This window comes from Pongo abelii, chromosome 21 (genome assembly GCF_028885655.2).
Source record: "Pongo abelii isolate AG06213 chromosome 21, NHGRI_mPonAbe1-v2.0_pri, whole genome shotgun sequence".
Classification (NCBI taxonomy): Eukaryota; Metazoa; Chordata; class Mammalia; order Primates; family Hominidae; genus Pongo; species Pongo abelii.
In genome coordinates, this window is record NC_072006.2 from 53,129,848 (window position 1) to 53,151,071 (window position 21,224).

General features: G+C 50.0%; 1 protein-coding gene across 2 annotated transcripts in view; it reads right to left on the reverse strand.

The window, feature by feature from the left end:
- The window catches only part of PREX1 (phosphatidylinositol-3,4,5-trisphosphate dependent Rac exchange factor 1), a 202,424-nt gene extending 181,542 nt beyond the window's left edge, over window positions 1-20,882 (reverse strand). Inside the window, exon 1 of one of the 2 annotated variants that reach the window (XM_024238876.3) lies at window positions 20,536-20,818. In XM_024238876.3, coding sequence (XP_024094644.1) covers window positions 20,536-20,754 — 219 coding nt within the window. In that variant the 5' untranslated portion in view covers window positions 20,755-20,818. Of the gene's footprint in view, window positions 1-20,535 lie in introns of both variants that reach the window. The other variant, XM_063720557.1, reaches the window with a different exon arrangement.
- Between the last annotated feature and the right edge of the window lie 342 nt (window positions 20,883-21,224).

The following is a 21,224-nucleotide window of genomic DNA, read 5'->3' on the forward strand; positions in this document are numbered from 1 at the left end:
CTCCTCCCCATTCTCAGCCTGAGGCTACCAAGGCTAACATCTGGTGCTCATCCAGCAGTATCTTTCTCCACACTCATAAATACCCATTGAGAGAGCCTTTTTTGCTTTTTTTTTCTCTACAAAATTGGGGCCCCGCTCTATATTTCACTCAGCAACTTGGCTCTTCTTAAAGGTACAGCACATACAGCCCCTCATGTCCATAGAGACCAACCTCATTCTTTCCAACAGCTGTCCGATACCCCAACATGTGGATCAACAACCATCCTAGCGAGACTTTTCTCTGTTAATGGCCACTCACAGAGTTGCCAATTTCTTTTGCCATTAGAAACAAAACTGGAATAAACATCTTTGTAATTTACATCTTTACCTACTTTTTTTTTCTTGTTTCTATAGGAGAAGTTCCTAAAGGAACTGAATCAAAGGGTATCGTGGGTTTTTATTTTTAAAGACATTGCCAATGTATTTTTCCCCCAAGGCAGCAATCATGAACACTCCCACCAGCATCCTCCGGGACTGCTTGCTTGCCTGCAGCCACGCCAGCACTGGGCATTATGCCTTTTGTGTACATGTGACGAAGGTAAGGGATGGAAGGTGACGTTGACTGATATGGTTCTCAGCAGAAATGCAGCTCCACACAGTTCCAATGCTCTGCCAATTCCAGAGCATTCTAGACTCAAATGACACTAGAGGCGTGTGGGGGAGCAGGCTGTCCACCTAGGGGGCCCTGAGCAAGATGGAGACACCTTCCTCCCAAGCCCCTCCCCATCCTTGCAAGCCGACTCCTGAGCCTGCACCATCCTCATTTCTGAAATGGATTTCACACCCGGGCGTAACAAAGATGGCTTTGTCAGTAGGAAAGGGGAGGGGGGCACTGTTGTCGGAACATTCTGGATCCTGTTCATTCAAAGCTCTGTGTGTGGGGATGGGGAGGGCAGAGTTGGGGAACAACGGGATGCTTCCTGCTCTGGGGCTGACCTCAGGCACAGGCACCATGGGCAGAGCTGGAGCGGCCCCAAATTCCCTGCCATCCCCTCACTGGCACACTCCACAAACATTTGCTGAGAGCTCAGTCTGTGCCAGGCACTCTGGGAGCACTTTACATTTATCAGCTCATGCAGTTCATCCCCACAGCCCCATCAGCGAGGTCACATCATTAACACCACTGTGCAGATGAGAAAATAGAGGCTCCAAGAAAAGCAGCCAGGACTCGAGGTCACACAGCTCGTGAGCAGCACAGGAGCACAAAGGAGGGGCGGCGGACTGCCATTAACCCACCTACAGAACAGGCTCTCTCGCCCAGGCTGCTATGGCAGCCTCCTCAACCTCCACCCCATCTCCTATCATCTACTCCCGACAAGTAGCCAGAGGGATCCTGCGAAAACTGAGTCAGATCTTCCCCTCTGCTGAAATGCTCCAAGGACGACACCACCTCACTCAGCGTAGAAAGCAAAGCCCTTACAATGGCCCTCAAGGCCCTGTGCAATCTGCCCACTGGCCTCCCTACTACTACTGCCACCGCTCTGACTTGACCTCCCATTGCTCTGCCCCTGGCCATTCCGGCCTCCTTGTGGATCCTGAAACAGGCTCCTGCCTCAGGGCCTTTGCACTTGCTGTCTTCCATGCTTGGAGTGCTCTCCCCATAAAGACAGAGGCAAAGTCCTTTTCCTGATGTGACACCCCTAGAAGGGGCAGAGCCTGGATTCAGAGAAGACAAAATGCACACAGCTGAATCTTCAATAGAAGAGAAGGACGCTGTGTGACTCTGGGCACGTCAGGGAACCTTTCTGAGCCTCTGCTTCCTCATCGACACAATAAACAGGCAACGCAGGAACACCTTCCCCACCAGGTTCCTGGGGGGCTATGGTGCTTGGAAAGTGTCCACTGGGCACAGTTTCTCACACATGTGGGCACCAGTGTTATAATGACATCCACGGGGAGAGCTGGAATAGTCAAGGAAGGCCTCCCAAGGAGGCAGGATAGGAGCAAGGATTCTGAGGTCAGACGTGGAAAGGCCAAGAGCCACTGCAAGCAGGCTATGGGCCAACGGGGCTCCCCCGGGACCCAAGACTTGGGGGAAGGCAAAGCCTTCCAATCTGGGATCGAGGAACCAGCACAGGGCAGAAGAGATGCTCCCACCTGGCATCTCTCCCCGTCTTCTGGTCCCAACACCCTGGGGGATTCCTTCTGGGAACCCCACTCCTCCCCCACTACCATGTGGCAGAGCTAGGTCCCTCACCCAGGAGGCAGCCGCCCCAGGGAAACAGAGAAATTCTCCTTCTTACTGAAGGTGGTTTGAGATGGGTTTTCTGTCACTTGCAACCAAAGGATCCTGACAACCAGCCGGCTCTTGCCGATCTCAGCAGCGGCAGCAACACCATTGTCTTTATTATTGTTCTTGTTATTTCAAAATCTTCAAGATGAGGGAGAAACGAGGCCAGGGGAGAGGCCACCAATAGGCTGCCCAAGAGCAGGAAGACAACAAGCCTGACCGGGATGGTATCAGGGTCCTGCAACCCAAGAAGAGGTTGGACCCTCTAACGCCCCTGGAGGAACCCACTACTTCCTCCCAGGGTCTCCCAAAGGGGCATAAGTGCAGGAGTAGGATGGACCATGTGGGAACCTCCTGTTTAATAGCTGATGTTGCAGAAAAGAGAAGGGAGCCATTGCCCACAGGCCACAGGAAGTGGAAGTCTGGGAAACAGATTTGCACCCTCTAAGAGAGACCCACCTTCTCCCCTTTTCATCTCAAAGAACAAGAAGGACCACCCACAAACTGGAAAACAAGTCTCCAACTTAAAACCCCTATAGGAGCTGGGCAAGTAACAGGGGATGCTGTGTGTGTCTCCTTAGTAAAAGCAATGACTATTGTATCCTTTTAACAGAGAAGAGTGTCTGCCTAGTAAACACACAGGAATACTCTTCTCTTCCAAAGAGAAACCTGCTACCTTCCACTTTCCTTAAAACACATAACCCTCTTGGTCTTTCAGTTTTCCATCTGATATACGCAAGGGTTAGAAGAAACATTCCTCTGTCCTCTTAACTCTACAATTAAAAAAAAAACCAGGCCTAGTACAGTGGCTCATGCCTGTAATCTCAACACTTTGGGAGGCTGAGGCAGGAGGATCGCTTAAGCCCAGGAGTTCGAGACCAGCCTGGGCAACATAGTGAGACCCTTATCTCTCAAAAAAAATTTTTTTTAATTAGCTGAGCATGGTGACACACACCTGTAGTTACAGCTACTCAGGAGGCTGAGGTGGGAAGGTCACCCCAGGAGGGGTTGGAGGCTGCAGTGAGCTATGATCACACCACTGCACTCTAGCCTGGGCAGCAAGGCAAGATCTCACCTCAATTAAAAAAAAAAAAAAAAAAAAAAAAGGCAGGGCACAGTGGCTCACTCTTGTAATCCCAGCACTTTGGGAGGCCGAAGCAGGTGGATCACCTCAGGTCAAGAGTTTGAGACCAGCCTGGCCAACATAGCAAAACCCCATCTCTATTAAAAATAAAAAAATTAGCCAGGCATGGTGGTGCACACCTGTAGTCCCAGCTACTTGGGAGGCTGAGGTAGGAGAATCACTTGAACCCGGGAGGCAGAGGCTGCAGTGAGCCGAGATCGCACCACTGCACTCCAGCCTGGGCGACAAGAGCCAGACTCCTCCTCAAAAAAAATAATAATAATAATAGTTTAAAACCAGCAGGGCAAGTGCCATAATAAATGGCAACCAATGTTTGGTCTCAGTGTTAGGAACATGTTATGGAGGGGTGGAGACTATGGCTAAATGAAGACTGAAGCCCTGTGCCCTGCAGAAGGTGCAGCTGCTCTTCAGGTCCAGCCAAACCAAACGTTGCCTGCAGAAGAGCAAGTGACACATCTTCTGATTACTAAGAAGCCAGAAATAATAGATTTTTGTATGAAATGTCTTCATCTTTCATTGTTGGCAAGTAAATAATTTTTATTTTTTATTAAACATGGGGTTTCACCATGTTTGCCAGGCTGGTCACGAACTCCTGACCTCAGGTGATCCACCCACCTCGGCCTCCCAAAGTGCTGGGATTACAGGCCTGAGCCACTGTACCCAGCCTAAACAAAAAATTTTAAAACAATCCTGTGCAGGCTGACAAAACCCACGTATGGGCCTAACCTGGACTTAGGACCCCTGGGTTTGGAACCAGTGGTTCTGATCATAAGTAAAAGGAGGGGCCCTGCTTTCATCACATCTGTGGCCTCAGTAGCTTGTACAAGGCCTGGCCCACAGCAAGGGTGCGATCAATGACTTCTGACCAGAGTCGGATACACACACACACACACACACATGTGCATGCACACTACTGACCAGACCTGGATACACACACACACGTGTGCATGCACACTACTGACCAGACCTGGATACACACACACACACACGTGTGCATGCACTCTACTGACCAGACCTGGATACACACACACACACACGTGCATGCACACTACTGACCAGACCTGGATACACACACACACACACACGTGTGCATGCACACTACTGACCAGACCTGGATACACACACACACCCCTCACACTACTGATCACTGAAGTCAAAGAATCTGAAAGTGAAGTTTCCCAGAGACAAGGGAATCCCCTAGGACAAAACATTCATCCAACTCATTTGGATACAACTTAAACCTCCCTCTCTGTCCTCCAAGGAGTCTTAGCTGTTGGACAAAAGCAGACTATCACGGGATAGGAGTCAGAAAACCTGGGTTTCGGTTCCATCTCAACCACAGACCCACTTGGGAACCCCAGGCCAAGTGACTGAACAGTTCTGTGCCTCAATTTCCCCTTCCTGAAAAGCAAGATGATTGGATGAGATGATGTCTCGGTGTCTTCCAGCTCCAACAGCCCATTTCCAGGATTCTAGTGCCAATAATTTCTTTGGGCTAATAAGGACCAAAGGGTCCTAAACCCAGGTTTCTTCAGCCCTCAGTTACTAAATTGACAAAAGAACCGGTAGCAATCAACAAAGATGCAGATGGACTGTCATTGTGAAAAACTGAAAACCACCTAAATGCCCCAATGTAAGAGGAATGGGTAAATAATATAAGAGGAATGGGTAAATAATATAAGAGGAATGGGTAAATAACATAAGAGGAATGGGTAAATAATAAAAGAGGAATGGGTAAATAATATGAGGAATGGGTAAATAATATAAGAGGAATGGGTAAATAATAAAAGAGGAATGGGTAAATAATAAAAGAGGAATGGGTAAATAATAAAAGAGGAATGGGTAAATAATAGTAATTTTACTAGAATGCTATTATTAAATTATATATTAGTATAATAATTCTTATAAGTATAGCTAATATATATGGAATGCTTACTATGTACCTCGCATTGTTCTGATAGCTTTGCAGGTCCTAATTCACCTAATTCTCCCCTCAATCTAAGAGGAGGGCACTATTTTAGGAGATGAGGAAACTGAGGCACACACAGATGGAGCAGCTGGGCCACTGACCACACAGCAGGTAGGCAGTCAGGATTTGAACTGGACAGTGGCCATGATCCAGCCCCCACATTTCATTACGAAGCCATGAAAGGCTTGCTGATGAAGAGAATTAAGCAGTGACAAGAGGAAGTATGCACAAGCAGTATCTGCTGTCGTGTACCAGGCTCAAACCAAAAGCAAGGAACAAAGAGGAAATACACCCAAAGGTGAAACAGCTATTTGGAAGGGTGAGATCTTTTTACTCATCTTTATTTCCCAAATTTTCTAAAATGAGCGCAGTAACCGCAAACACAGCCATACGTGGTGGGCGTCCTAGGGAGCTGGCTCCGTACCCAGCACTCACCTACTCTACTCCACCCCCAACGGCCCAGATGTCGGCCTGCCCTGCATCCTGCTGTATCCCAGTATCTGGGCCAGGCACACAGTAGGTGCTTAACACAATGTGTTGGAACAAGGGAACAAGTCTATGAGGTAGGGACAGAGATTTCCCCATTTTATAGCTGAAGAAACTGAGGTCCAAGAATCAGCTTCCCGAGGTCACAGAGCTGGTCACAGAGCTTGGCTCTGGGACAAGCACGAGCACGTCTCAGTGGAGACTTTCTACTGAGGACAATCAAAATCACCAGAGCTGGACTGCCAAATACAATGCATGATCCAGGAATCCAGGACTAGATCCTGGACTAGGGGTGGGAATGGGCGAGGAGATGGGTATAGGGAACACTTGGGGAGAAATAGGTGAAATCTGAATATAGACTGTGCATTGTATCATTTAGTATAAATGTTGACTTGCCTGATTTTGTTGTTCAAAGCACTGTGGTTACACAAGAGAATGTCTGTCTTCCTAAGTGATGCATGCCAAGGTTTGTAGGGGCATCCTGTCTGCAATTACTCTCAAATAGATCAAAATAATAATAACGTGTGTGTGCATGATGGGGAGAGGGGAGAAGAAAGGAAAGGGAGAGGGGGAGTGATCAAATAAAAAGTTACCAAAAAGTTAACTCTGAAAAAAACATATTAAATCGCCCAGAAATACAACATGTTTGGTTTTGTGCCTAGACTGCCATATGCATGTAGAAATGAATAATATATGCAGCCAGGTATATACACAAAATATCATTTTCCCATACTGGGTTCCATAAGAGTGCCTGTTAGCTGAACAGACGTAAGGGAATGTGCTTTTGATACTCACACCTCCACTGTATTTACTACCTTTGTGTTCAAGGGGAAATAAATCTTTAAAACCACCCAATCAACAGCTTAGTGGGCCACTGGCTGGTGGCTGAGACCACCCAGAGCTCCCTGACGTGGCAAATAAAACTTTCCAATCCCTTTGCCCTCCCCAGTGTGGTAAGGGCAGGACGCCAAGGAACCCAGGCTGCGGCTGCCCCCACACGGGGGTTCACGATCCCAAGACACAGTCATGGCCAGGAAGGCCTCTGCCACAGAGTGGGCCCCATTCAGCCCCTTTTGCTCATGCATTCATTTCTTCCACAAATGCTAACAGAGTCCCCATTAAGTGCTAATCACCAGGGACTTGGCCATGAACACAGCAGACAAGGGCTGTGACCTCATGCAACTTATATTCTAATGGGAGAGACAGATACTAAACAAATAAATCAACAAGATAATTCCAGGCAGTGACAGGTCAAGAAGAAAATCAGCGCAGTGGTGTAGAGAAAGGGACTAGAAGGCTCTCTGAGGAAGCGGCACTTGAGCTGAGAGCTGAAAGAGAAAGGGGGGTCCTTGGCACAAATCAGGGTTCCAAGAGCTCCAGGTAATACGAACAGCAAAGGAAAAAGGCTTAGAGGCTGGAGCCAGCTGAATACAGTGCAAGAATAGAAAGAAATGTGGTGGGGCCAGGACAGAATGAACAAGGCGGGGAGATGAGGTCTGCACAGTGAGCTAAAGCTGGATCACATAATACCTTGTAAGCCATCATAAGGAGCTGGGATTCGATTAACCTCCATGTCCCACCTCCAGCAGAGTGAGGATGGGGGATGAAGAGGACTCCTTGTGCTGTTAATGTCTGCAGCAAACAAACCAGAATGAAATGGCAGGGTGTTGGAGCTAAACCCAACCCTGTCAGTAATTACATTAAATATACATAAGCTAAACAGTCTAATTAAAAGGTTGCGACTGTCAGAATGGATTTAGAAAAGCAAGACCCAACTATATGATGCCTGTAGGAGATGCACTTGGAATATAAAGACACAGAGACAGAAACGAAAAAAATGGAAAACAGTAAGCAGAAGAAAGGCGACATGGCTATAGCAATATCAGACAAAATAGGCTTCAAGACAAGGAGCATTATCAGAGATAAAAAGGAATATTTCATAATGATAAAAGGGTCAATTCACCAGGAAGACATAATCATAAACGTGTATTTCCAGCAAGAGAACTTTAAAATGCAAAAAGTAATAACTCACAGAACTCAAAGGAGAAAAACATAAATCTATAGTCACAGATTCACAGATGGAGACTTCCAGAGCCTTCTCTCAATAACTACCAGAACAAGGAGACCAAGCATCAGTAAGGATCTACAGATCTGAACAACACTACCAACCACCTTGATCCAAATGACATTTGTAGAACACTGCACCCAGTGACAGCAGAAGACACATTCTTTTCAAATGTACATGAAACGGTCCCTAAGGTAGACTATCTGCTGGATCATAAACCAAGTCTTAATCAATGTCAAAGGACTGAAAACCCACAGAATATGTTCTCTGAACACAACAGAATTAAATTGGAAATCACTAAACAAATGAGTTATCTGGAAAAGCCCTAATATGTGGAGATCAATGCAATCAGATGGGCTTCCTCAGTCCCCACCCCACCCTCAGAGTAAACAGCACAGACAACATCTGGCGTAAATGTCCCCTGGGAGAAAGCAGTCAGGCATCTGTCCCATGGCCAGGTCTAAGCCTACACTCCTAGGTAAAGGGGGTACCAGGCTGGGGTAGATGCTCTGGCTTCAACCTCAACAACCCAGCTGGCAAATCATTTCAAGAGATGCTGGGGCGGCCAGGCACAGTGGCTCACTGCCTGTCATCTCAGCACTTTGGGAGTCAGCCAAGTGGACAAATCACCTGAGGTCAGGGGCTTGAGACCACCAGCTCGGCCAATGTGGCGAAACCCTGTCTCTACTAAAATTACAAAAATCAGCCAGACGCGTTGGCACACGCCTGTAATCCCCGCTACTCGGGAGGCTGAAGCAGGAGAATCGCTTGAACCTGGGAGGTGGAGGTTGCAGTGAGCCGAGATTGCACCATTGCACTCCAGCCTTGGCAACAGAGTGAGACTCTGTCTCAAAAAAAAAGAAAAAAAGGGGAAAAAAAAAAGAGAGAGATGCTGGGGGTCTGTGTACTGTGTTGGAGAGACCAGGTCTTACCAGCGAGGAAACCACACCTCATAATACAGCCCACCTGCCCCGTCTCGCTCGGAATGAGCCAGAATGAGCCAGAATGAGGCCAACAGCCAATCAGTTCACCTTACTCAGGGGTCACTCTGGGCAGGGCCAGAGAGGGAGTAAATAAAGTAAAGCACCGTGGTCACGAATATGGGCTTTGGAGTAGAATAATCCTGAGTTCAAACCCACCACTGACCATTGTTGGTGGGCGGAACCCCGAGATGGCCCCAGGATTACTGCCCCCTGTGTCCGCGCCCTGGAGGATCCTTTCCCATTTCATGTAAGTGGGACTGTCATTGTGACTGGTAAATGACAAAGGCAAAGGGATTTTGCAGATATAATCAGGGTCCAAAATCAGCTGACTGAGTGGGCCTGACCTAATCAGGTAAAGCCTTAAAAGACGCCTGCGGGGGATAAAGCAGGGAGAAGAGTACAAGTACACTTCTAGGCCCTTCCTAAAGGAAGAGATTCAAAGCAAGTGATTCACCTGCTGGCCGTGATGTGGCTATGTTGTGGCAGGACCACAACCCTAAGACTCAAGGGCACCTCTAGGAAGTGAGGGTGGTCACCAGCCAATACCCTGCAAAAAATGGGGACCCCAGCTCCACAATGCACGAAACTAAATTCTGCCAACAACCCCATGCAGATCCCTCCCACGCCCCCACCCCCTCCTCACTCCAAGCATCAGATGAGATCACAGCCCGGGTCAACACCCTGATGGCAGCCTCATGAGACCTTAAGTAGAAAACCCAGTTACATTGCACCCGGACTTCTGGCCTGCAGAAACTTTGAGGTAATTAACAGGCGTTATTTTAAGCCACTAAATGTGTGGTAACTTGTTTGGCAGCAACAGATAACTAATATGCCATCTCTGTGTGATTCCAGGCAAGTGACCTCACCCTCTCTGGGCCTCAGTTTCCTCATCTGCAAAACTGCAAGGCTGTAAACGAAACAGGATGTGTAACAGCCTCACCCAGAAAGTGGGGAGCAGTGTGTTCTGTGCCCTTTCAGGTTCATGGAGGGATTTCACAGCAGGGCAGTGGGAGGTGCTGTCATGTATTTTTGAGACACCAATCTGTTTTTTCAATCTTTGGATGGGTTGCTTGGAGAAGAGAGTGAACAGCATCTTCTAGCTCCAACTTACAGCCATCCCAGTTACTCCCAACTGCCTTTAGAGTGCACAGACCAATGTCCAGGGCAAGGGACCACTTGGTCAAAATAAATTCAGTCACTTATTTCAAGTCCCAGGAAGGATCTCAGGCAGTGTGTTCAAATGAGATGCTGTAACTGTTCCTGTGCAAAAAGTAGAGAAATACTAAGATTCTAAAACAGAATGTTTAAAAATAACCTCTACTAATTACTGGGGCCTGCTCAGGTGCCAGGCAGTGAGCCAAGTGTCTCAACATATTTTATAGATGAGGAAACCAAGGTTCAGAGAGGGAAAGCTTCTTGCCCAGGGTCACACAGCTGCTGAGGCACAGAGATAAGATTCAGACCCAGACAATCTGGCTAGGCCCCTGGCACTTGAGCACAATGCCAAACTGTAAAAAATTCTCCTGTGCCAAATCCCCCAGCTCACACATACCCACATAGTCAAAAGACACCAGACCATCTTAGTCCCCAGAAGTCTACACAAAAATGCTTAGCAGTTATATAATTCAAAACAATCACATCATGTAATAAAACATAGGCACATATAGAAGCAATTTTTTTCATTCAAAAAATATTTAATGAGCATCTACTATGTGGCAGACATTGTTGTTGGTACTGGAGATCAAAATCTCTATCCTCTTGGCATGCCTGTGACATTCCAGTGAGGGAGGCAGACAATAAGCAATAAATAAGTAGAATGTCTAGCATGTTAGCTAGTGGGGAAAAAAACAACGCAAGAAAAGGAAGAAATAGTGAGGTGGGGATGTGCGGTGTCAGAAAAGACCCAGTCAAGAACATGATTTTGAACAAAGGCCTGAAGGAGGTGGAGGGTTGAGCCATGGGGACACTGGGGGGTGGGGGGAGCGCATTCCAGACAGCACAGGTGCAAGGGCCCTGAGGCAGCTGCATGCTTGGTGCACTTGAGAAAAGGCAAATGCACTTGGAGGAAGTGCACAAGGGGGTAAGAGCTACCCAGAAGATTCTGGAATTGGATAGTGGGGATAACTGCACAACTTGGTGAATATACTCAAAACCACCGAATCGTACACTTTGAAAGGGTGAGGTTTATGATTTGTGAATTCACATCTCAGTTTTTAAAACTTTACGGGGAAAAAGGAGTAATGAAACAGGAGCTGGGAGAGCCAAGAGGGGCAGGTCTTCTGCGACATTCCAGGCCAGACTAAGGACTGCTTTTATGCTGAGTGAGATGTAACTGATTAGGGTCTCACGGGATCCCTCTGACTGCATAAGGAGAACAGAATGTGGGAGGCCAGGGCGAGATCAAAAGAGTCAACTGCAATGGTCCTGGCCATTCCCGGCTGCGTGTCCTCAGGTACGCCACTTCCCCTCTCTGCAGCTATTTTCCTCACGCAGGAAGTGGGCCTGGAAAATCCATCCCCCACGGGGCAGAGGTGAGAGCTAATAGACGGTAAAGTGCTGTTATGATGCCTATGCATGGAGGGTGGAGTACTAATCCCGCCAAACAGTTTTTAATTATGCAAATGAGCTTCCTGAACAGAAAACAAGGGGCACCTTCCTCTGTCTCAGGAAGCAGAGGTTCATCTCGCATCAACAGCCCTCCCAGCCCAGAGGCAGCTGCCTTCACATCTCATCCACATTCTGGCCACAGATGGGGGCCCAAACTCCTCTCTCGGTGTGGTTGGGTCCACTGGCCTCCTCCAGGAAGCCTGCCCTTGTTACCTGGTGACCCAGTACCCACAGGAAAGCTGAAACCCAAAGAGAGGACAGAACTAGCCGTAGGTCACAGAGCAGCCTGGGAGCAGGCAGGGGATCTGCTGTGGGAGGGGACGGTACACTCATTCCTCTCTGAGACCTTAGTAAGACCATTGTACAGTCTTGGTTTCCACGTCACCAACTGACCAATGCCATATCCAACTGAAAGCACTCTGGTGGCTCCTCACACCACCAGGAATAAAACCCAAACTGCTCACCATGCATCTGAGGCCCATGCGACCTGGACCCTGCCAACATGCCAATCTCATCTCCCCTACTCTCCCCTCCAGCCACCCTGGCCTCTTACTGTTTCTCAAACAAGCCTGGCACAGTCCTGCCTCAGGACCTTTGCATCTGCTGCTCCCACTGCCTGGAACACACTTTTCTCCACTCTTTCCACCAGAGCTCTTTCTCCTCCTTCAGGACTTGGTCAAATGTCATCTCCCTAGAAAAGCCTTCCTTGCCCATCCCATCTAAAGTAGATGCAACCATCCCTGTCACAAACATAACCTCATTTTATTTCCTTCTGTCTGAATCCACTCCCCAGCTGTGTGGACTTGAGCAAGTTACTCAACCTCTCCCAGCTTTAGTTTCCCCATCTGCAAAATAGGTATAATGATGATATTGACCTCAGGGAGTTGCTGCAAGGGCTCAAGAAGCATGTGGCACAGTACCTGGAACACAGCAAGGCCTCAGTGGGTGTCCTTATTATGACAACTCTGGTCCTTTTCTCAAGGGATTTCTTTCTGCGATGTCTGACGACTCCCTGAGGGCAGAGACCTTGTCTGTCTTGTTCCAGCCACATGCCAGCACCTAGCACAGTGCCTGGCATACACTGGGTGCTGAATGGCCATTTATTGAATCAATAAGTCGATTAGTGGATGAAAGCATCAACTGCCCACACCCTGACCCTGGCCTCGCTCCTCCTGAGAGATGCACAGAAGCCACCCACCCTCCCAGCAAGGGGGGAAGCACAAGACCCTGGGTCCTGACGGCCGACAGCCACCTGCCTGCACCAGCTTTCAGTGGCCCCAGTCCCGCCAGCCTGAAATAGCCTTGCCTCCCCTGGCCCAGAATCAAGGGATCGTCTGTCAGTTCCACCCTGGGGAAGGAACCAGGCGGGTAAACACAGATTGAGTGTCTGACCACAAGACAAAAGAAGAGCAGACAGATTCCCTTCTGGTCCTCAAGGAGCCAAGAAAATAAAAATAAGCTTAAAAATCCACACAGGGCTGGGAGGCTGGAGGGCTCTGCTTCTTCCTTGGGACTTCCTCCGGGAGGAGGGGTGAGCCCACACACAGTCACTGTACTCACTCCCTAGAGTAACCCTAGGAGCGCTGGGGTCATCCCCATTTTGCAGATGGGGAAACCGGGGCTCAGAGAGGCAAAGCAACATCTCCAAGGTCACACACGGGAAGAGCTGGGATCTGAACCCAGGCCAGGTGGCTCAAGAGTCTGTGCTCTAAACCATGAACCGCAAGAGAGGGAGCCTCCCAGACACTCTGCTGGGTGAAAAGGGCAAACCATATTATGCTACTTACATAAACACATCAATCTCACGTATTTCTACACAGGCATGCTAATGCCCCCACACGATCTGAGAGCACAGGTGGTAGTCAAAGGAGCTTTTAGCCCAGCGGTTCTCAACTGGGGGCTATTCTTCACACCCAACCACCTCTAGTGGATACCTGGAATATCTGGGGACATCTGTGGTTGTCACAACTGGGGAAGAGGGGTCCTACTGGCATCTGGTAGGTAGAGGCCAGCGATGCTGCTAAACATCTTACAATGCACAGGACAGCCCCCCCCCCCCCCGCACAGCAAAGAATGATCCAGCCCCGTATGTCGAGAGTGCTGAAGGCTGACAGACTAGTGGGATTTGCTCCAGCGCAACTGCTAGGGCCAGAAATGACCCCTGTGAAACCTCTTCAAGAGGGACTTCTGGCCGGGCATGGTGGCTCACGCCTATAATCCCAGCACTTTGGGAGGCCAAGGTGGGCAGAACACTTGAGGTCAGGAGTTCAATACCAGCCTGGTCAACATGGTGAAACCCTGTCTCTACTAAAAAATACAAAAATTAGCCGGGCGTGGTGGCACGTGCCTGTAGTCCCAGCTATTCGGGAGGATGAGGCAAGAGAATCGCTTGAACCTGGGAGGCAGAGGTTGAAGTGAGCCAAGATCACGCCACTGTACTCCAGACTGGGCAACAGTACAAGACTCCATCTTAAAAGAGGGATTTTTGATCCTGGCTAAAACACAAATCCCCAGAAAAGGATGTGGGCCACCAAGCTCTCTTCCCAGGTATCTGGGGATGGAACTCTAACAAACTGAGTGGCTACTGCCCTTAACTGGTGCTCACCTCCCCTCTGGGGCCGCAACTCATGTCACCTGCAAAATAAGAAGATTCAGACCAAATGACCCACCTGGCTTCTGTTCAAGATCTCCGAAACGCAGGGCAGGAATCAGCTCCGACCTGGCCCCATGTCTGGGGAATGATGCTGTGGGGCACAGCACACCGGTTTGAGGGGCAGCCCACCCTATCACCCACCTCCCTCCAGTATTCTAGACAGCATGCCTGCGTCTGTTGGAAAAAAAGAAAAGAAGCCCCAAAAATCTGAGAGGTCAGGTTCTCCCGCAGCCAGGCATGACCTGCTTCAAACACTTAACTCTTGCAAAATCTTTAAGGGAGAGTGGCTGTGAAGCAAATAGGATGTGGGTTTCTTTATCAAAGGGAGTGGCCCCAAGCCCAACAGGTCTTCAGCTCTCTGGCCCGATAAAGGAGTATCTTTCTCTCCAAGAAAGTGCCCTGAAGTCTCAAAAGCCAGAGATACCAACCCCATTCACGTCTTCTTAAAGTGACAGTTAAATTGCTACCAGGGCAAACACCAGAATAAAAGTAGGTAGGCTTCCAGAAGGATTGTCTGAAGAATGAGTTGTAGAATCCCCATGGGATTGTCCTTCTTATAAGGACAAGGACCTGTTGATGACTTCATTCTCGTGGCCCAGAACACTGCCCAGGATATACAGCAGATGCTCCATAAATACCTGCACACAGAGAAAAGCAGTCTCATATTTTCATGGTTTTACCCATACAGAGCTCTCTGTCTGCCATACATTAAAAAAATGTAACCCATCTAAATCCTGCTGACACTCAGGTTTTTATCATCAAAAGATTTTCACTGACTTCCTGATGATGATGATGAGCCCAACACAAAGTGGCCTGCTCCAGGCTCTCCAGCATCTGAAAAACTGAAATAAGGTGGACTTTTTGACTTAATTCTTGCCCACCTGGGCAGCCCGGAGGTCTCACAGGGGCAGTAATTTTGCTCATGAACACAGCCTCATGTTGGCACAATTCAGGATAGTGGTGAAGAATGTGGGCCATGCAGCCTCATTACCTGGGTCCAAGTGCCAGTTCTGTCAGGCTGTGTGACCTTGGGAAACTGACTTGGCCTCTCTGTGTCTTTGTTTCATTTGTAAAATAGGAAGCATAAGAATACCTGCAACTTTTGAGTTAATGCTTAAGGAACTTCTAAACAGGGCTTGCAAGTATATAAATATTACCAAATTGTTACCACTATTACTATTGCATTAATCTAATAACCACGTTGAAAATACAATTCTTCCTGTCGGCTTCTTAAAAAATATATTCGCATACATATGCATAATTGTATATAAAAAGGGTATTATAAACAGGATTTTACTTCCTTATCTTCCTGGTTGCCTTTCCGCATAAGATACACATCCTTCCATCCTTTTCTCCAACCTACTGTCACCTTATACATATAACACACATGTGTATATTATGGTTATTGTTTATTTTCCAAAAGAACTGTGTTACATATACCTCTCAGCATCCTACTTTTCATATGAGGACCACGTGAAAATCCCCCCAAGTCACTGGGGAGGTCCCTCTGCCTCAATGACTGTAAAATCAAAGACCTTCCCCCACCCCAACCACCCGTGGCATTTCTCCCTAGTGTGAGACTAGGAGTACAGAATCTTTTAAAACAGAAAAAAAATAGTGACAACAAAAAACCACAGTTTCTTGTTTGGCAAGCGGAGCTCCAATGAGAAGAAAAACTTTTGTCTCCTCCCTCCAAAAAGCAGAACCACAGAAAGCATTCTGGGAGCTTTCTGCCCACAATCCCTCTTCCTCAGAGACCCCCATCCTGGTCAGTTCCGGGCAGACCCTCTGTGTCTCTACAGCTCTCTGTCCTCAGCCACGGGGAGACCTTCGAGGAGCTGCTGACCGACTCCCACCCACAGGCCTCTCTGCCCACCCACCCAGGCCCTCTCTTCTCTTTCGACCACTGCCCAGCTGACACACCCATCATGGGAGTTACTGGCACCTGCCCCTGAGATGCCTCCCCTTGGCAGGTGGGCCCAAGGCCTACTCAGCCTCCTCTAGGGGAGTGGGGGGCCTTTGAGCTCCAAAGAGCTGCATATCCCCCAAAATACCTGCACAGCATTCCAAACACCCAGTGCGCCTGGCACTGTTCTAACAGCTTTGACCTCAGGCTCATCCAAGCTTCACCACATCCCTGTGACGCAGGTGCTACACTGTTACCGTTGGACAGATGTGGAAACTGAGGCACAGAGGAAGTCAGTGATCAGCCCAAGGTCACCTACAGTCCAAGTGGAGGAAGCCTGGATTTGAACACCAGCAGCACGACTCCAGAGCTTCACTCAACCCTCGTGCCATGAACAGACCCGGAGCCCAGAGCAAGAACTCGGCAGCCTGCCATTTCTATCTGTCCACAGTTCTGCCCATTCTGTGGAGAAAAGAATGGGAGTCACAGAGGGGAAGTAACAGGAGGAAGCGGAGGTGGAGGTGAAACATCACACAGACCTGGGTTCAAATCCCAGTTCTGCCACCTTAATAAATCATGTGCCAAGCCCTTCTTGGATCAGCCAAAGGCAGTCTATGAAGTGGCTGGGGACATGAGTTCTGGGGTCAGGCAGCCTAGGATCAAATCCTGGCAATGCTGTCCACCTGACCCAAGGCAGCTCACTTAGATTCACTTTGCCTCAGTTTCCTCACCTGTCAATGGGGATAAAAACAGCGTCCCCTTCATAGAGAAAATTAAATGAGTTGACACATGCAAAGTGCTTAGAATGGCAAATGATGAATCAAAGTCAGTTCCTGCACAGCAATGACTGTCATTGTTTTCATCATGACTAACACTGCCCAAAGCACACGGGGAGCACCCCACATAGCCAGGGCCTCGAAATGATTCGAGCCAAGGTTCTGAGTGAAAACCCCGGGCACTGTTTCCCCCAAGACTGATCCAGCATCTCTATGAAAGGGCTGTCCTTGCCTTTTCATGATTCTTTAATAAACACACGCAAAACACCAAACTCAGAGGACTCCCTGGAGATGAGGGAAGGAGTGCAACCCAGTTCCTGAAGGAGATGGGGAAAGATGGGAAGATTCTCAAGGAACCACAAAGCCCTCGGCCTGGAACCAAACAAAACCTCTGGTTCCTGTGGCCGGAGTTTAGGGTGTCAAAAGGAAACTCACCCAGAGCCCCCATCCTCCTCTCAGTGCTGACTTAACTCAGACCTCACTTCCTCCAGGAAGCCCTCTCTGATCACCCCTGCTCTCTGGATGCTGAAGTCCCATAACCCTAATTATCTGTATTATTTAATTTTCCTATAACAACAATAGTAATCAATATTTATATACCTTACTGCCAGACACTGTTCTAAGTGCTTTACATCAATTTCTATAACTCACTTATCTTCTTTAAAAACCTATAAAATAGGACCTATTACCATCCCTCTTTTTACAAATAAGGCTCAAACAGGTTAAGGTGTTTGCCCAAGGTCACAAGTCCAAGGACTTAACCTCAAGCAGTCTGGTTCCAGAGCCTTGCACTTGGATTGTTTTTTTTAAACACCCATTTGGCCATCCTCCACTACACTGTCCTCTCCTTGAGGACAGAAGCCACACATGGCCCCTATCACGGGGGTTACTTTCCATGGTTTCCATGGGCTGATGGGACCTTCACACCAGGGACACACGGAGACCAGGGTGGTCCTTTAAGGCCTGCCTCTAACCACATGGAAATAAAAGCAGGGAGGGATTACCGTGCATTCTTCCAAGCCAGGAGACAGCGGGGAAAATCCCTTAGCAAATATAAAGGCTGAGAAGAGAGAGTGGGAAGACAGAAGAGAATCACAACCTGAGGCTGCCAGCCTTGCAGCCATGGAAAGCCTTGGTAATTAGCAGTTCCTGAAGCTCTAAGCCCCAGGTTAGTTTTGAAAACGAAAATGCCTTGGGATGTTTAGGGGCCATTCCTGACAGGCCAAGATGAAAGAGGACTCCTGTGGCTCACAAACAACGTATGGCTGGTCAGGTTACACAATCTGTCTGTTTCTGGCACCAGCTTGGGGACACACAAAAGGCCCAGGCAGAAAGGAAGCCCTGATTCCCCACTCCTTGTTTCACAGGTGGGGAAACTGAGATCAGGACACGTAGCATGATTGGTCCAAGACACGTGTCCAAGTCAGAACCAATTCATGTCAGAACTGACACATCAGATACAAAAAGAAAAATGTGATGAAGTCAGCAAATGTAAAGTGTCAAGGAGATAATGTGAAAGTAGGGAAATCTTTTTTTTTCCTGTTTCTTGAATAATAAGAATGGTTGGCTCCAATCAATTTCCATTATTCCAGCTTCCTCCGACTCTACACACGTGGACGATTTAAAACCACAGTTAACTCAAACACAATCTAGATCTGTTCTAAAACGAAACACACCATCTAGGGCAGGGGCGTGGGAGGGAGAGGTATATTTTCTTTCCCATTAATATAAAAATTGGTTTGTATTTCCTGTTTCTCTTCCAAGCAGAGGAGCAGGGAGTGGCTCAGAAGGAGAAGTCAGGAGTTCCCTAGAATTTATTTGACATTGCTCAGAGACACCAGGGTTGTCTACACGTTTAATTCAGAAACTGCCAGCTTCTAACTGAACAAATTCTTCCCCCACCCCCCACCCCCAAAACTGTGAGAGAAGAAGGGATGGGAAAGAAAGCCAATCGTGCCTTATTCTTACAGGCCTTTCTAGAAGGGTCCTTTGGCCAAATGGTTTTCAATGCTTCTGCACAACCCCCTCTCCCACACCCCCCTGCCCCCAGTACATCTCCTTTCACAGGCAGAAGGGCTCTAGTCTGGGGCTGTCTACTCTCTGAGTTGGAACTCTGATCTCACACAGCCTCAGCTGCACCCCTAAGCCATGGGGAGCCCCAGAGGACCCCAGAGTCTCCCTCTTTCTCCCAAAGACTGGGAGCTACAGAGCCTGGCTCTAGGGTCTTTGAAAGAGCCACCCCCACACCAGCCCTTCCTGAACCAGGATTAAAAGACTTCCTAGAGCAGAGAAGGGGAGTAAATGAGGCCCCAGCAGGAGGCACGGAGATTAAAGACTTTAGAGTCTCCTAACTTCCATCCAAGGCTCTGCCCCGTCCCACCCCCTCCACCCCCTGGCCACTTTTCTCACTTCCTAGGAGAGTAGGGAAGTGGCCCCTTCCTCCCGCTCACAGAAAAAAAGCAAAAGAAAAATGCAGCATAGAATAGGGGTTTAGAACACCAGCTGGGATCGTCCCGGTTCAAAGCCCAGTACCCTCACTTAATCAGCTGTGCGATCCCAGGCAAGCTACCCGGCCTCTCTGGTAAACTTTCCCAATCTTAAAAACGGAGGAGGCAGGGCCCAGTAGCTCACGCCTGTAATCTCTGCACTTTGGAGGCCGAGGTCGGCGGATCACTTGATGCCAGGAGTCCAAGATCAGCATGGCCAACATGGTGAAATCTCCTCTCTGCTAAAAATACAAAAATTAGCCGGCCGTGGTGGCTGGCGCGTGTCTGTAATCCCAGCTACTCGGGAGGCTGAGGCAAGAGAATTGCTTGAACCCGAGAGGCGGAGGTTGCAGTGAGCCCAGATTGCACTGTACTCCGGCCTGGGTGATTGAGGGAGACTCCGTCTCAAAAAAAAATTTTTTTTAATTAAAAATGGGGGAAATATTCGTCCCTACTTCATAGGCCGCCTGTGAAGGTTAAACCTGCTAATTAATTACACATGTAAGGTGTCTGGCACATAGTAAGTGCTCGGTTGTTATTTTACAAAGTCTGAGGCCGTGGTTTTGCACTTGGAGATGGGGAGCTGAGGGGGTGGATGCAGTTAGGGAGCCTCAACTGCCGAGTCTTAAGTTCGAAACCCACTCTCCCCGAACTCCAGCAAAAACCTGGGCATGGGGGATTCTACCCTGGGGTTCTGTCAATCCCCGCCCCTCCTCTGAGCTTCAGGTTTTATCCTACTCCATCAACGCGCAGGGACGCTGGGCTCTGGGGCTCCTACGGTCTGTCCTAGATGAGTGGTGCACCGGACGCGAAGTTATTCCTGGGAAAAAGACGCAGGAGCGCCAGCTCCCGGCGCCGGGGTCCCCAAGCCCCTGCATCGCGGATGTAACTAATTTTAAAACTATTTGAAAGGCGGGGAGGGGGAAGAAAAGACAAAAGGGCAGCGCGCGCCGCGGGGAAGTGGAGTGCGGGAGAGCCCCGGTAGGAGCAGCACCGTGCGCCGGCCAGGGAGGGATGCGACGCGACAGCTCTGGAGGAGCTCGGATCCCCCCCCCCCGCTTTCCGCGCGCCCCGCGGGGCGCCCCCGAGGCAACTCTCCACCCACGGGGACCACGGCCACAGGTTGTGGGGACCGCAGCGGGGCGAGCGGCTGGAGGAAAAGCTGTCCCCGCGCTGCCGAGCGACACTCACCGACTGCAAGAAGCGCAAGGTGCCCACGTAGTCCCTCTCGGTGCCCAAGATCTCGTTGAGGACGCAGAGGCGGAGGCGCAGCTGGCGCTCGGACTCCCGGGCGGCCGCGCACGGGCCGGGGCCGGAGCTGGGCGCCGCGGCGCCAGGGGTCCGGGGGTCCGGGTGGGCGCAGTCCCCGGCCCCGTCGCCGCCGGGCTCACTGCCGCTGGGCGCCTCCATTCTAGCGCGGCCGCGCGGCGCAGGCTCCTTCCCCCGCGCGGAGGTCGCGCCGAGCGGCAACTCAGGCGTCCAGGCGCCCCATCCCGGACGGGGCGCGCCGGCGGGCCGAGCTCAGCGGCGGGCCGGGCTCCCGGCGCGGCGGGCGGGACTGGGGGCCGGGCGGCTGGGCCGGGGGCGGAGGCAGCGCGCGGGGGCCGGGCAAGGGGCGGGAGGGGGCGGCCCTCGGGGCTCCCAGACGGCGGGCCCCCCGCCCCCGCGCCAGGGACCGTCTCCAAGTGCCACGCCGCGCTTGGCCGCGGAGGCGCTCTGCGCGTGCACGGGGCCCCTGGGGACGCGGCGCGGCGCTCGGTGCCTCCGTCGGAAGCTCGGGGGTCGGGCGGGAGCCTCCGGAAGGGCCCCTCGGAGCCGGGAGTCCGAGGCCGCGCGCACGCCAAGCCGAGCGTACCAACTCTGCGCTCGGACGCGTGGCG